Below are 15904 nucleotides of genomic sequence, written 5' to 3'. Positions count from 1 at the left end.
GAAATCTCATTAAAGGTGCCATCATTTTTCAGCATTCGGGGGCCTGTCAGGATTTTAACTGGATCCAAGGAAACTAAAAAATACATTAAAAAAAGATGGGGACATTAAGATTCTCAGGGAACCTAATGATCTGAGGAACTGGGGCTCTATCCAGACAGTGGCTCATGTCAGGCATAAGCTACCTGTCAGTTTTGGTGCCCCTGCCCAGCCTTAACCCCAACGGGCCGCAGTCCCAGGCTTCCCTCTCCTCTCGGTACACTTTTGCTCTATGCCCTTCAGGCTTTTCTCGTGCTGGCCCCATGCATGAAATGAACCCCCACGAACACCCATAACTGCCCCCCGCCATCTCTTCTTGCCACTCCACTGCATGCCATAGCCAAAAAAATAAAAATAAAAGACCAGTCTGCAGAGTGCTGGGCAGCTACTGCCTTTCACACAGCCACGTGCTGTCTCACAGTGAGAAACACCCCCCTCCGTCTGCCTCCCCATCTCTGCCCCCAGCTTTCCACTTAAACTGCATGCTTTTCAGACAGCGACAGTCCTTGGAGTTGGGTCTTCCAGGCCTGCAGTAACACAAAATCAATAACAACACTAAAAGTTGCCGGGAATCGCCAGGCCTGTTCCCAGTGTCTGCAGGGAGGTTGCAAGTAAACAGGAGATGGCTCATTTTTTATTTCCCCCTTCATTTTGGCGATGTCAGCACCCACTCATCTATAAAAGGCCTGAAAAGTGTCTGCAAGCAGGTCCGAAGAGAGACACTCATGGGAGGGTCCAGCTCTAGCAGGGGAGCTCAGAGCAAGTCAGGCAGAAGGGGAAAAAACCCACCACACTTTACAGAAAGGCAAACTAAGGAATGAGAAATCGAAGCTGAGGAGCTGGTTGAGGAGATTCACTGAAAAGGACATTATACGTGCCATGAATAAAGCTATAAATTATTCGGTGAAGTGGGGAAGCCAGTCAGCAGTTATTAATCACCATCCATCCATGTAGCGTGGTGGAATTCAGTTGCACCTTCATCTGCATGCATATCTCCAGCACTATCAATTGACTGTACAACCAGAGGAAAGACGGCGGTATACAAGTATCTGGGCGCAACAGGACAGAGCTGGCACACATCAGGCTCCCTTCGTGTCTCTTCCATCAGAGGAACCTCAACAGAAAGTAACCATAACACACTAACTCCATACAGTCGCTGTCTACAATGGACACCTTTGGACCATTCCAGCCAGAGACCTGACCTGGAAATAAGAACACAAATCTTATGTTTTACAATAATTTTAAAGCCAGATCCTCCTCTGGAGGAAGCATTGCGATTTGGACTAGTTGGGGATTTGGTCCTGCATAAACTAGAGCAGAGGCATTCCTAGCTTGCAGACGTCAGTTTTAAAGTGGATAAAATAAGCATCAAATCAGAAAGCAGTGCTTTCCAGGTTTTCTGGCAAGATGGCTTTGCTGCCATCAGGAATCAGGTGTTCTGGACTTAAATAAACAAAATACCAGCATGTACTTTTACCCTTCCCTTTTTGGTGGTCTGACAACAATCCGCAATGTGGCATCAGGAGGAAGAGACGTTTTTTTGTACCACGAGACCGCTTCACTCCTGTATTTCTGATGTCCAGAGTCATGCATAGCAGAATATGTGCAGCAAAACAGACAGAAACTGCAGGGTTGCCACAGGTGAAAGAAAACTGGCTGGCTGACAGGAGCTAATTTCTATGCCAAATGTCCCAAGGCAAAGCCTCCCCAATGAAGCAGACATTGCACCCGAGCCTGTAGGCCACTAGTGGATTAGAGCGCTTTAACAGGTACTGCGCTCTTGGCCTCTACGGGATGAAACCCAAACTACGTGTGACTGTTTGAAGGATCAGGTCTTTGGTCTGTGCTGACATCTGGTTACCTATGATGAAGCAGAGTGAATGCTATAGTTTCCTAATCTTCCAGATCTGTACCCATATGGAGATGCACCAACACAGCCGTACAGGTAACCATAACTACACCAGTTTCAACCCAACTAACATAGAAGACAATAGCAGTGAAGTCAGATATCCCAGGCTTAGCCGCAACGTCCAAGCTCTACCCAGCACCACAACCGCACCATATCAGGCTGCATGAGTGCCACTGTACCACCAGTGCTATTGCACCCCTATTAGCTAGCTTCAAACGACAGCACGTCCATGCTGCGATTGCGTATTTGATTACGGCACAAACATATATAATAGGAATTTAACTGACACAGCCATGCTTGCCAGCTCCTCTACTAAGGCAGGCGAAGCCAGGGCAGACCCCGTGTTACCAGCAAAGCTAGGGCAAATACAAGTCACAAAGAAAGGAGCTAGAGTTGCCATTTCTCAGATGAGAAGCTCCTCAAAATCACACAGGAACTCTGCAGCAGTGCCTGGCAAATGAATGCAGACTTAGTAACAGGACCACCCTCCCTCAGGATATTGCTTAACTTGCATTTCTACCTTGAGGCTTGCTTATAACCATCTGTTGCTCTTCCTGAAGAAGTATTAGCCCCTTCCTCTTCCTCCAAAAGGACAATCTATAATGCAGCACCTTTATTTTTGATCCTGTTCCTGTCTAATTCACCTGACTTTTCCCTTTTGCTCATTTTGCTAGCCATGTCCCGCTGCCCACCATTTTTTTTTTGAAAGCACAAGCTTGCTGTGCTTGTTCCCACGGAGCAGAAGTGAATCCTTCCTCTGCGCTGAAGGCCTCTGTGAAAACGCCAGTAAGATCATCTACCTATATAAATTTACAGGGTGCCTCTAAGTAAATGTGAATCAGCTAATCTGCACCACTGAAAACCTTAATCCAGACACTTCAGCTTCAACGTAAATTTTATTACAAAAACTAGGACAACACATCTGTCCAAGGACACTTTAGTTCCACAGCTTAAAGCTCTGCAAACAGAGACAGAGGAAGAAGGCTATCAGGACACTTCTCTCCCTGCCTTCTTTCCATCCAAAGGAATAGAAGAAGTTTGGAGTCACTTTTGATTTTAGGGGCCAAGTAACACACAGCAGAGCTAGGAGTGCATTTATATGATTTTCATGTCAGTACTGTACGGAATTTGGGAGACCATTTGTAGAAAAGGTAGCAAGGTGCAAATTAGAAAGCAGTGTGGCAAGAGAGGGACTTTCACTTCACTTACCATTTGAAGGACACCAAAATATGACATCAGGTATCCGGACTGCACCGCTTCCAAGCCAAAGAAATCCATAGAGATGATGGAAAACATAATCAGGAACAAACCTAGAGGGAGGGTTAACGAAAAGTATACATCAACACACACTGCATATAGTGGCCCAGATCCACTCTCAGTCACCTTCGGTGCGAGCCAGTAGCTCTCCCCGGGGTTACAGTGACTGCGTATACACATGAGCAGAATCCTATTCAAAGTCAGTCTATTAATTTAATCTTTAAATGTTAACTTTCTTATCCCCCTAACTTTCATCTTCAAATAATGTGACTATGTAGGCTGTAGATGCAACTGTTTATTATAAACTGGTAAATATTTTTATCACCCAAGCCAGACCAACCATTAAGGCAGCAAGAAAATATTTGTTCAGACAAGACTGTAACCATAAAATAATCTGATCGGATTCCTCATTCCTTTTGCCTAACTTTAGATTTTCACCATTGGGAATGCTGCCTGGGAAGCAGGCTGGTGACATCAGATTAAATACAGTGGTTTCACTGTACAGCTCGTCAGGGACTGCAGTGGCACATGGCATTTCTCTTTCAGGGACAGATAGTGGTGTCAACACAGACGCACAGCTAGGGAAGGACAGACAGAAACAGCATACACTGGGTCTGCTTTTCAATTAAGGCAATTTCTGGAAAGCACAGCGGAAGATGCCCACTCACTTAATCTCATAAAAATACAATAGCGTGCATTTCCCCCCCCACCAAGCATACACAAAACCAGACACACACACACACACACTTTATCATACACAAAGAGCCATCAAATTAAAAATATTATGACAAAACACTGTTCTCTAAGCAATGGGGAATGGGGTATGAGACAGCTACCTCCCCTGATGTCTTGTGCGCCTCAGAGGTGCTAATACGACATGAAATTGTGGCTCTCTGCATGCAAACGTCCACCCGGCTTGAGCGCTGGGTAGCACAGACCCTGCTGGGGAGGGGAGAGAAGAGCGGGTGACCCTCAGAGGTCCACTCCTGCCCTGTTTCCTAGGGTCCTCCAAGGCACAAGGGCTCGGTAAGGGGGGAGCTACCATCCTCTCTTTTCTTAATGGTAAGAAAACAGAGTACAGGAAGCAACGTGCGAGGACTGAGACGAGAGATTGTGGCCTGGCATGACGACTGATTAACCCCGCAACGCAGAAACGACCTTGCTTGCATCTCCTAGAAGCGTGAGGAGAACCACCCCAGATTGCTGACAATGACGCCGCACGTTCATCCTGCGCTTAACCCTGCCCACCTACAACAGGCAGACAACACAACCCATTTTACTTACATTTAGATAGGTAAACGTGTTTTTCAGTGAAATTTCACAAAAGGGAACGCTTGAACAAAAGACTTTGGGGCTGGTAAGAGGAATCGCACCCTAGAAGTGGCTATTTTTCCACGTTAAACAGAACGAGAAGGTGGGGGGACCAGCCTAACTGTCCCCACGGTGCACCGCATCCGTTTCTATCGGTGCACAGTGCATCAATGCGCCCACTTGCTTCTATCAGTGGTGCATTTGCACTAACGAACATGTCCCTCCGAGCATCTCAGCCCTTCATCTTGAGGACCACCACCCTCACAGAAAGCCTGCCAGATACCACTAGTCCCCAGGGACACCTCTTCCACTCCTAACAGCCTGGTGGTCTCCTCAGAGAAGGAGGAGGCAGGCAGGCCACCGCGCGCCGTTCCTCTCCAGATGCTCTGGAGAAGGTGCAGGGGAGTTGGGTGCTTGCTGAGATTTATGGATTCGCCCCACCCATCGGCAGGGAGCACCCCGTTGCCATCCAGTTACTTTGAAATCACTCTCGGCCCAAGCTAACTTAAGGTAACATGCAAATAAAAGTACTTACTCACCGCAACCAAAACAGACAACAGAGTTGCACATGTTTATAAAAGACACACGTGAAGAAATGAAAGAAAAACCACACTTTGTTACACTCGCAGTAAGATTAGATCGAAAAGGGCGCCCTGCCTTTATGCAGCTCCCTCTCTGCCGGTACCACCTAGGAGGGATCCCACCTTCCTACATACCTGACGCTTCTTCCTGGTGCAACACGCCAGCTTTTATAGCTAATCTGCCCTTTGAAGTCCTTCACCAAGTGGAGGCAGATTTGATCTTTCTCCCCCAAACCAGCTGAGTCCTTTCTCGAGCAGGAGATAGGACTTCTCCTGACTGAAGGTGGGCGCTGCGTGACTCCCCTGGGGAGATGCAAACGTCTCTTTTTGGGGTCTAAATAATGGTTGAGCTCTTTAGAAAGCCTGGCATGAGAGGGACAAGTGACTAGTGCTGAGCAGTAGAAGGCAGGTATGTGGCTTGCAAGGCTCTGTAAGAATGAGGATTTGGGTGATACATTCAAAAGCACCAAAGAGAGACATTTTCACATTTCATTTCACATTTTCAGACAAAGACTGGAAATTTCTAAAAGCAATCAGTGGCTTTGAGAACACCAGCTTTGTGACTCTTACCTAGAGCCAGTTCGAACAGGTGAGCACTTAGCTACCAAAAGTCTTTCTCAGCCCTCCTACAGTGCACTGCCCAAAGCAACAGGAGGCAGAGATCCCAGGCCCCTTGTAAAATCCTGGTCTGTGCATGAAAAAGTCTCCTTAAAAATGGGACACAGGCGCTAAAGCGATCCTGTTAAAGCCAGAGCTTTCAAAGGAATTAGGCAGCCAAAGATTCATTCAAGCAGTTAATTAGTAGTGTTTTCAAGGCCCTGGTGATTTCTGATCTGTCAGTATGATTGTTTGACATTTTCATCCTCGTGTTTTGTTTTCTGCCTCTTATTTACCACAGCGCAACGCGGCTTGCTTTTCCCAGGTCAAGCGAGACTGCAGTTTAGCCGTGCACAGAGAGATACGCCATCCTGGCCGTCTCTTGGTAGCTGCCCTGCTACCAAGGAGGCAGAGGCCGTCTTTGCTCTTCTGCAACGCGTGGAGGAGGTTCTCAACCATGCACCCCTCTTGGAAGACTCTTTCTCTTCTAAACAAGCTAATTTTTGACAACAATGAGATCCGTAAGGAACAGAAGGTTTTCTTCTGTGTATATCACAAGCTTGTTTACAAAGTAAACAGAGAAAGGGCTGTAATTTGGATGATCTAATTAATTACACAGTTGCAGCAGGGAGATGAAAGGTAAATGAGATCATTAGGAGCTCAGCCTCCAGTTGTGCATTGCAAAGGAGTAGGTGATGGCCAAACTCCCTTTCAGCCGCAATCAGATGGTCAGCGACCTGATGAGAGACCTGCAAAGAGAAATCGCCAGGATTTTAACAGGCAGAGCTCTTCACTGCTATACTTCTGGCAGGAGCGTCTCAGATGAACCCATGCCTTCTCTTCCCAAAATGCTCCCAGGCATTTAAGGGACAGACTATTAGCCCAGGTCTGGCCTCCGCGTAGCTGATTCCTTCCTGCTTACCTAGAAGCTGCCTTGCCATTCGGACAGGAAGTGTTTATTTTTGTTTGGTATGAGTTTCTGCTGTGCACAGGAAATGAAGAACGTGTCCTACAACGCTGAGGAATTTGCAATTCCGCAGCGATGACTAAAGCAAAGTGCATCTCGCCCATCTTTTGGAAAAAGGAAAGCGCACAGGAAATTATAGTGCCGACTGCATATGGATGTGGTCTCAGCTACAACAATTTTGAACAGAGAAATTAATGCTGCTTTACGCTGAGAAACGAGCCAGTATCGGAAAAGAAAACCCTTCTAAAATATCACTTGACTATCTTATTCTATGAAACGCTGCCAGTTTATGAATGTTTTCTTTAAATAAAGTTTTAAAGTTGAGTTTCATAAGAACCTAAGAAATGCACTATTAGGGAAAGCCACCAGCCCATTGCACCAGTATCCTGTCTCCTCGGATGGCAGTAGGAGATGCTGTTTGGGAAGAGCTGGCCACTATCTGGATCTCCTCTTGCCCCAACCTTTACAACCTGTTAAAAGGTTTATCCCTGCCTCAGTCCGTTAGTATCTATTTATGGACGTGTTGGCCAGCTAACCCCTTCCCAAGCAGCTGAGACTGTCTTTACAACTTCCTTCCAGGAGTTCACTACTTGCTGTGTAAAAGGAAAACGTCATTTCTTGTATCTTCTTTAAACTGGTCTCCTATTAGTTTCAATAAATGTGCCCCTATCCTAATATGGCAGGATTTGGTGACACACAGTTCTGCATCCAACTCACCTATCATCTTCCTCATTTCCAAAAAGCAATTCAACGTGAGGGAAGGAGAGAAGGTGAAGGGATCGGAAGTAAGGTACTGGATTTCTTTTCTGTGGGCCAGCTGGCATTACTGATCTCAGCCAATGCCAAGTACACACAAAAGGAAAAAACAAATCAGAAATCCTTCACTTCTCTGCATGTTATTCTGAAGTTCCTGCTGAACTTGTTTCCCCACAGCCTTAACAAGGAATAGCAGAAGAACTTGGCCAAACCCAGAAATGCCATCCCCTTCCGATTCAGTCACTCTCTGTGGCTGAATCTAGTTTCATCTGTAAACTGAATTTATAGTTTACAAATTAGAGATTTATTTGTAAACTACATTGTACATTATTTAAACTTCCAGGGTTTCCCCAGACAGAGATGAGTTAGCAAAAGATGCAAAATGTAAAAGCTAAGGTACATGAAATTCTGTTTTAGGATCCTTATTCCAAAGTGAAGTGTCTTAGTTTGTTCACAGAAAGCAACAGTAAATTAAAGTGATTTTCGGAAAGGGAATTTCCATGCAATATGAATCATGCATAAAATTAGAGCACATTAACTCTACAGTTTTCACTTTTAGTTTGCCTAAGCTTTCCTAAATGACCCCACTTCCAAAAAGACCCATTTTCTTTACTGCTGTCGTCCTGCAGAAGTTGAGCATTCATTCATTTGCCCACCTAAGCACAGTTTCTGAGCCTATAACCAGGCACTTTCCCATGTTTTGATGCACAGAAAAGCGAATCTTTGACACTGTAGTCCAGAGAAACCGCACTTTTTTCAAGTTTGTCTAGGAAAAGAGCCACCCAGGCTCTGCAGGGAAAGGCAGAGACCATCACCCTTTCCTTACACCATCAGTAACAAGGTTCACATGCTGACTTAATCTCTAGGCAAACAGTGGGGGGAAAAAGAACTAGAGGGTAGGCAAAATTAAAGATGATGAAATTGTGACCAAGGATATGCAAAAACAGGCAAATCAGGTGACATGGGATGTGCCAAGACAACAACTGGCTTAAAGGAAGCAGAAAAACAGGCAGGTTTTGGACACATTGGAGGTAATGGCAGGTTTCTACCATGAAACAAGAAAACGGAGCAGAATATTCAGAAAAGAGATGTAGGGTTGAATAACAAGCCCTGCTATCAATATGCAAGGGAAGAAGTAAAAGCTACCAGCTCCCCTGCATACATACAACAGTTAACAGAGCCTCTCTGACAACGGCGCCTAATTCAGCCGTAGTTTTTAACTGCTGGAAAAAAAGTTAGAATATATATACTTTTTTGCCCTTAAAAGCACCGAGTAAAATCGGGACCTCAGTGTTTCTGGCAGAGTGTAAATGATTTGCCTCTGCTCTGAAGAGCTTATAGCCTAAACAGAAATGACAGACAAGCAGAGAAAACTACCCTTTTGTGGCTAAGGGGATCAGGTAGAGAGATTAAGCGCTTTAACAAAAGTCACAACAGAAGCCTGTGACAAGTAGTCTGTTTTAAATTAAGTCTCAGGTTTTTGACCCAAGGTAGCTGAGAGTGTTTGGAAGCACGCAGCATTGAACCGAGAGCTGAATCCTCACTCCTCCGTGATCAAATGCAAAGTGTGTTCAGCAACCTGAGATGAGCCTGGTTTACACTGCACATATTCTTACTTTAAGTAGATCAGCAATCACGGGCAACGGGTGAGGTTTACCTATGGGAAGTCCAGCAAAGACCTTGATTATGAAAACTTCCATTACTCCCGGAAACTTCATCAGGCGTAGGATTTCTCGGAGGCTAAACACACTGCCAGACTGCGATGGGCCTGGGAACATGACACATTGAATAATATTTTATTTATGCAGGTCAGAGGCAGGAAACAAGAAAAACTGAGACTGCCAGTTCAGGTTCGCAGCCACCTTCCTGGAAAAGGCCTCCACCACGCCGACTCTCTGCCGGCAGCAGAGCTTGGTGGCTGGTGCTGGGTCTGCGCAGTGAGACCAGCAGGAGTCCCGCACGCGGCCACGCTAACCCCAGCGAGGGGGGCTGCGCGGGCCAGGTGCAAACCTACAGCCCTGCTGCTGCTGCTGCCGCCGCCGCGTTTTACCTGGCTAATTATAAGCATTTTCCAGAAGGACGGTGGTGCTACTTAATGAAACCACTAAATACTTACTGCGCTGCGTCACAGGATGCTCTGACTTCAGTTCAGCTTGAGAAGGGATCCAGACCATTACTATCGCAGTGCTTACGAGGCTTCCTACCAGCCCAACGTATATAGGAACAAAAATGCTGCAAACAGAAAAAAACACAGGTAAGCGGACAAATGTCATAAACAGAAGACATTTATACATCAGCCCTGCAAAGACTCTGGCACACGGCTGCTTTTACTTGGGTGCAGAGCAACCCCCTTGAAGTCACAGTTCCTACGGCATAAATAAGCTTACCCGCTTTCAGAACGAGGGCTCTGGATATCCACGACTGTGGTTTGAAATTTCAACAAAAGACGGCTATTGTCATCAAGATATTTTGTCACTTGTATTAATAATAGGGCATAATAAAATACTTTTAAATCTCTAAGTATCAAAGAGCCCCTCTTGGTTTAATGCTGCTTAGAAATCTTCCCGCAGACGGCACAGTAATTGCTGGTCAGGATCCACAGCAGGCCAGATCCTTCCCATTTTATTCTTGCAAGCATTACCGCACTCCTTGGAATTTCTCAGTGAAAACAAATGAAGTTACGGAGTGGTGGAAGTACTCAAGATGATTAAGGATGGTAGAATATAGCCCAGTGTACAGCCAGAACTGAAAATACCGGAGATGCAACACCACTTGAAAAGGAGCCACAGAAAATAACAAACATGATCTACAAAACCTTCTGAGGCGGAGAGTAAATAGCACTTTGACTGATGCACCACCTTTTCTCCGAAGGTGCTCAAAACCATATCAACCCCGCTTCGCCTGTCCGTCAGAGGCCCAAGCTTTGGATCTTTAACAGATGTGGGGCCACATCCTTAGGTGTGGACACAGTTAACGGCAATTATTAACAGTAATTTTATAAGGATAAAAAGCAACAATTATAAATTACCTAAAGAACCCCAATACAAACTACATAAAAGCCAATAGAGTCAATAAGAAGTCCTTAAATATCCTCTATCTCTTGGAAGAGAGGTCTCCTCTATCCTCTTGAAAGTGAAGAGTAGGAAATGACTCCTCCTAGTCTTTAAGTGCATGCGGGAAGACTGCAGACTCTGAAGGGCTTTAACTCTGGGGAAAAAAAAGGCGGAACAAAATCCAGGGCTGGAAGCCTGAAACGTAGGAGACGCAAGTTAAAAACAGAGGAAAACGTATGTTCTGTTTTTAACAGTGAGAGCAGTTATCCACTAAACCTGCTCATTTAAAGTCTTCCCCATCCTTTGTAAGATATATGCTTAAAGCCTCCCGCGGGATGCAGGTTTGACGTAGGAGACGCCAGCTGAAACGCCAAAGGCCAGCGTAGGGGATAACTCTACAAGACAATAATGGTCTCTTTGGGGTATAAAAATTTAAGCACCTTGGGCTTTAGCAAGGAAATGGCTGGATTTCACCGCAGAGCGCTTTCCAGGCGGCACGAGCCGGTGCGGACAGCCGGTGGCGAGCGCGCGGCCGACTCAGTCCCACAACTGCACCTTCTGCAAACAGGACGCAAAAGAGCGGGCGGCCACCGGCTAAACTGTGCTTCCTGGGCGCGCACCGATAGCAGAGTGGTTATTAACTCATTTTTACTGCTCTTTTCCTTGTCAGACCACGGCATATTTTTCCCTTGGAAGAACTAGCAATACTAACTGTAAAAGCCTCAAGTTTCCTCCATGCTAGACAAAGGCACGGGCCAAGTAATTTCTAGAGTACTACTGGGTTATTATTGAAGTCCCAGAGCAAGGCAGGCAAGGATTGAGAGGCAAACAACCGAGAAAAGCATCAAATATATATATATATATATATACACACACACATACATACACACATTACTGTTAATAGCAACTGGAAATATCCCAGCTGAATATTTTAATTCTCATTAATTATTATTAACAACAACAAAAGTAGATAATATCTTCCTGCAAATGGACTGACTGCAATAATTTAGACCTGTTGCATCCATCTGTCAAGTTGTTCTGTTAATTACCCTGGACCACAAAATTAGTCATTTACTGGATTGTTTTAATTTTTTTTTTTTTTTTTTTAGTACGGGAGATTGCCATTTTCTGATTAAAAGTTAACTGTCAAACAATTCCCAAACTGTTGAAATTAAGCTCTTTTGTACCGAATTTCTCTCCAAGAAATCCTGAATTTCTAGTTTGTTTTATAACGTAGGGTAACTTCATTAGCCAGACAGAAAGATAAAAGAAGTAGTTCCAGCTGGCTTTTTTTTTCTTTTTTTTTCTACATTACAAGCTTTCATTACAATATGGAAAAAAAAGCATAATTGCAAAAATTTTTATTGGACTGAAAAAACATTTCCGCCACAGTCCCATTTTTTTTCTGAAGTTTTCCAGTCTCCTACATGCCGGTGTAAATATGTTTTACTCTTTAGTTCAAAAGATGGTTACAGCAAGCGCCAGCAATGAGTGAACGATCCCCCAATAAAACTAGGAAGTAACAATGTCCTACTTCACTGAAAGGGAGAGGAGAACCTTGAAATTTTCCATATTTGGAAAAAAATGGACTGGCCTGAATGAATTAATGCAGTTTTGTACAGGCAGACTCCGAATTCGGAGAAATCCAGTGGAAGTAGAACATAAAGCTCGAAAGCGCACTTCCCAGAACAGCCTCAAGCACTCCAAATCATCTGAAAACACCTTTTAACCACAGCTTTCTGCAAGCGCTTCCTCTTTTTCTGTATTTTAAGTACTACCTTTTCTCGATCAGAAGGTACCAGTGCTACACCTCTAGGCTGGCTGCTACGTTATCTTGTGCTACACAGCAGGGATGGACTCTGGACCTGAAGATAACGCTTCTGTGTCCAGAGGAAACCACCCTCGTTTGTTTGCTCATTTGGAAAACGAAGGGAAACCAACGCTCATAAACCCGCCTTCCCGACACACCAGGTCGCTCACCCTAGCGATACAGAGGTGAAAGACTTGTCTATGCCATTGCTCCATGTCTCAAAGCCTCAATGTTAGCACTGAAATACTTTTTGGAGATGCCAGGAACGCAGGTTTCCCAGACTCCCGAAAGTGAAGTCTCCTACCCCGGTACCTAGGTACGGATAGGTTTGACAGCCTACGTGCAAGTACGCAGGTCCAAAAATGCTGCCCGTTGTCTTTCCATTATGAATTTGCACCAGAACTGACTGCAACCAGAGCTGACACTGCAGCTCCAAGGAGCTTGTTTTTGGACACGGCATCCCTGAGGCCAGTGCAAGTTCTACCACCACCTTCAGTGACTTCAGTCCTGTGCTTTGCAATGTGTCTTCACACTACAACATGGGGACAAGCACACTGTAAGAAGTCCAGATTCAAGAAATCAGCATTTTCAACCTTTTTGTTGCTGTTGTTGATCTATGAATCCCTACAGCTTTTCAGAGATGTAGACCCGCTGCACACTGAACTTGCGACTCCCAGCAATAAACTTGATTTTCTTGGTTACTGGCCATTTCCTCCTCCCAGCCATATCTCCAAGGCCAACCCTGCATTATAGATAATGCCTCTATAGCAATCACTTTATGGCAAACCGGTCCCAAACCCATACTTGAGCAGCATCTTGTCGTTACTTAGCATCAACATGTAGATCAGAAAACGAAACGGCTCGCCTCGAAAACGAAACGTGGATCATCTCAGATGCCTGCAAAAGGCAAAATGCAAGGTTTTGCTGTTAGCCCTAGATCTTCCCAGAAGGAAGTTTGGAGTTTGCCCGGCCACCACTGGTGGGTGCTGTGCATTTCAGCTGAGCTGCGGACCTGGAAGTGAAGCGGTTGCAGAGAGGTGCTTTGCTGCCCACCACGGGAAGCCCCGCGGACCACTGCCTGCCCCCACCACACTGCGTGGAGCCGTGCCAGCAGTGTGTTACCGGCCCTGCTTGCGGCGCAGGGCAGCTTTCTGCAATGCCTGGCACACCGTCACCTCTGAGCGCCCCGATGATCGCTTTGGGGCTTAGGCAGGTGAGGGACTATAAACATTTTCTTTCCCTGTTGTACAAAGAAACACAAATGTTTACACTGCCAGGTAAAAGGACGAGAGTGCAAAAGCCAGTGTGCATATGCTGAATAACTATTTCTGGAAGTGTGGAGAACAAAAGCTGCTGGGTCAAGCTTATGATATTCTTGCAGTGACACCCAACAGGAGACCTGAGGGCAAAGCATCTGCTGGGAAACCGGCACAACTGCAACGATGCTGCTGGACTTTCAGCTAGAGCCGCTCCGTGCTGTCTACGCACACGGCGGGGGGCAACACGGCCCTGGAGCTCACCTTCACAGCAAACTATCTGCACAACATGCAACGCAGGGGAAACCATGCCCACGTCCTTGGGTGCTGCCGTCACTCCAGCAGGGGAGCTGCAGCCCGGCAGACGTGGGGCGAGGAGGAGGGTGGTGGCATCCCACAAGCAGGACGGTGGCAGAGGTGGGGTCGCATCCCATGGCAGCTCGGAGGAACGGCTCTCTAGGAAGGGATAAAGTGACCCTAGTGTCACCAGCAGCGGAAACAGCCTGGGGTTAGCACTGCTGACCACTCTGCTGTCGTTGCTGGGGACGGAGGCCAGCAGATCCCAGAACGAGACCCTTCTCTGCATGCTAAGCTAGTGACAGTACCCTGGGGCTAATTCGTTACTCTCTTATTTCTCACTGACGGAACAACAGCACACCAAATCCTCCGAGTAGCCCAGGGCCTTCAGCACCCTGCGCTCTGCTTCACTCTGTATTAGTCTGTATGAGTCACCTCTCTGGTTAAGACAGAGTCTGTGGGCACAGCTGACCCAGAAGCCCAGGGATCTGAGTCCTCTGCCCAGTAACAATTCCTTGCCCACAAGGGGACATCTACAGGAGCAGAAACAACTCCTCCTCTTCCTCACTGCAGCCAAAAATCGGGAGGCTTGGCTGCTCCTCCCAGACACAGGAGACCGGTCTGACCTGGGGAGATCTTAGATGCTCATCTCACGCTCCCCTGTGCTGGGCAAACACCACCGTCTGCCCTTTGGGCTAAGATTAACACCAGCCAGGCTCGATGGGACGCACCGCAAGCAGACTGATGCCGATACCCTTCAGAGGCGAGTGCTGCTTAAATTATACTGGGAACCATCTCCCTGCGGTGACGAACAGCTTCGTGCCGTTGTATGTGGTCCAAGAGCATTTCTTTTCCTCGGCACAACTGGGCGATTGCTGGAAGAACTTGGTGGAGCACATCTCTTGGGTCTTAAACCCTTTAAGACTTAAGCACGAAATCTTGGCTCTGCTGAAATCAGTGGAAGTCTCTCTTACAGTCTGCATTAAATTTTGTCTGTTCGGCTTATCGGAAGGAAGTTTTGCAAGGAAGGGACGAGGTGGCACTAATAAGACAAATGAAACAAATTAAGCAAGTTGCTCCCACAGGATCCTTTTACATCCCCTTCCCCTTCCTGTGCTTGCTCTCAGCCATCCTGGCTGCTAGCAAATGAGTCATCTGGAACCAGAGTAATTCCTGCCCAAATCAGAAGCAGATTTCCTGAGGGGGCTGAATAACAAAGGACACAGGCAGAACTAATACAATTAAATTGAAAGGAGCAAAAGGGCAAATCAGCTTAGACAGCTGAGATCATTGTACGGCCTGTTTCAGCTCCTTACTGATTAATAGAGGTTAACAGCCTTCAGTGCTCTTCCAGGCAGCAAGGGCTTTACGGTCAAAATAACTCTGGTAACTTTATCTGTGTTCTTCAGCATATTACTTCTAACTTCTTTGCTTCTGTTATATCTGGAGAGAGATTCTCTTGCTGACTTCTGCTGGCAGAGCTCCTCACTCTCTCTTTGGGTTTTCTGCTAGCAGAGCTCCTCCTGGCTTTATTTTTTAATTTCCCTGAGGCAATTACACAGATGTGGTGGATGCATTAAAGGGACCTTTCTAGATGGAGGGGTCTGCAAGAGGAGAAGGCGCTCTGAACGGTGCAACAGGACCCTGCCAGCATGTGGCACCTCAGCATCTCCCCACCGTTTCTGCCCTTGTAGACACCTATGGCAAACACGAGTCTGCCTGCTGCTTGCAGGTGATAAACGGCACACTGCTCATGCGGGTTTTGAAATGTGGGATGCCAGGTGCAGGGCACCGTTTATCTGCTGTGCAAACTGCTGGAGACTGGAGCATTTACATTTCAAGACTCGCTTTGTAGCCCATGGTCATTTATAATGGACAAGCGGCTGGCAGATAGGACTTCCCGTCTGGAAACTCCATCCTTAACGCTGGTGGGAAAGCAAAATTGATGATGAAACCATTAATAATAATGTCATGGTAAACAGATTAAACCCAAGAAAAAATAAGCATTCAAAGCTGACTGGAACAAGGTTGAATTTTTTCCCATCTAATGCTTAACCACCTTCTGTATTTACTT

The 15904-nt window shown here is 46.2% G+C and overlaps 1 protein-coding gene across 5 annotated transcripts in view; it reads right to left on the bottom strand.

Annotated features, from left to right (window-relative positions):
- SLC22A18 (solute carrier family 22 member 18) overlaps nt 1–15904 on the bottom strand; it is a 71510-nt gene that overhangs the window by 14018 nt on the left and 41588 nt on the right. For 4 of the 5 annotated variants that reach the window (XM_067296020.1, XM_013957954.2, XM_013957955.2 and 1 more), the window contains 3 exons: nt 9531–9646; nt 9072–9182; nt 3155–3255 (listed from right to left, as the gene is read on the bottom strand). In XM_067296020.1, coding sequence (XP_067152121.1) covers nt 3155–3255; nt 9072–9182; nt 9531–9646 — 328 coding nt within the window. The remainder of the gene's footprint in view (nt 1–3154; nt 3256–9071; nt 9183–9530; nt 9647–15904) is intronic. The other variant, XM_067296021.1, reaches the window with a different exon arrangement.

Source organism: Apteryx mantelli, chromosome 4 (assembly GCF_036417845.1).
Source record: "Apteryx mantelli isolate bAptMan1 chromosome 4, bAptMan1.hap1, whole genome shotgun sequence".
NCBI lineage: Eukaryota > Metazoa > Chordata > Aves > Apterygiformes > Apterygidae > Apteryx > Apteryx mantelli.
Note: the sequence above shows the minus strand (reverse complement) of the source record. Positions and strands in the feature narration are given on the sequence as shown.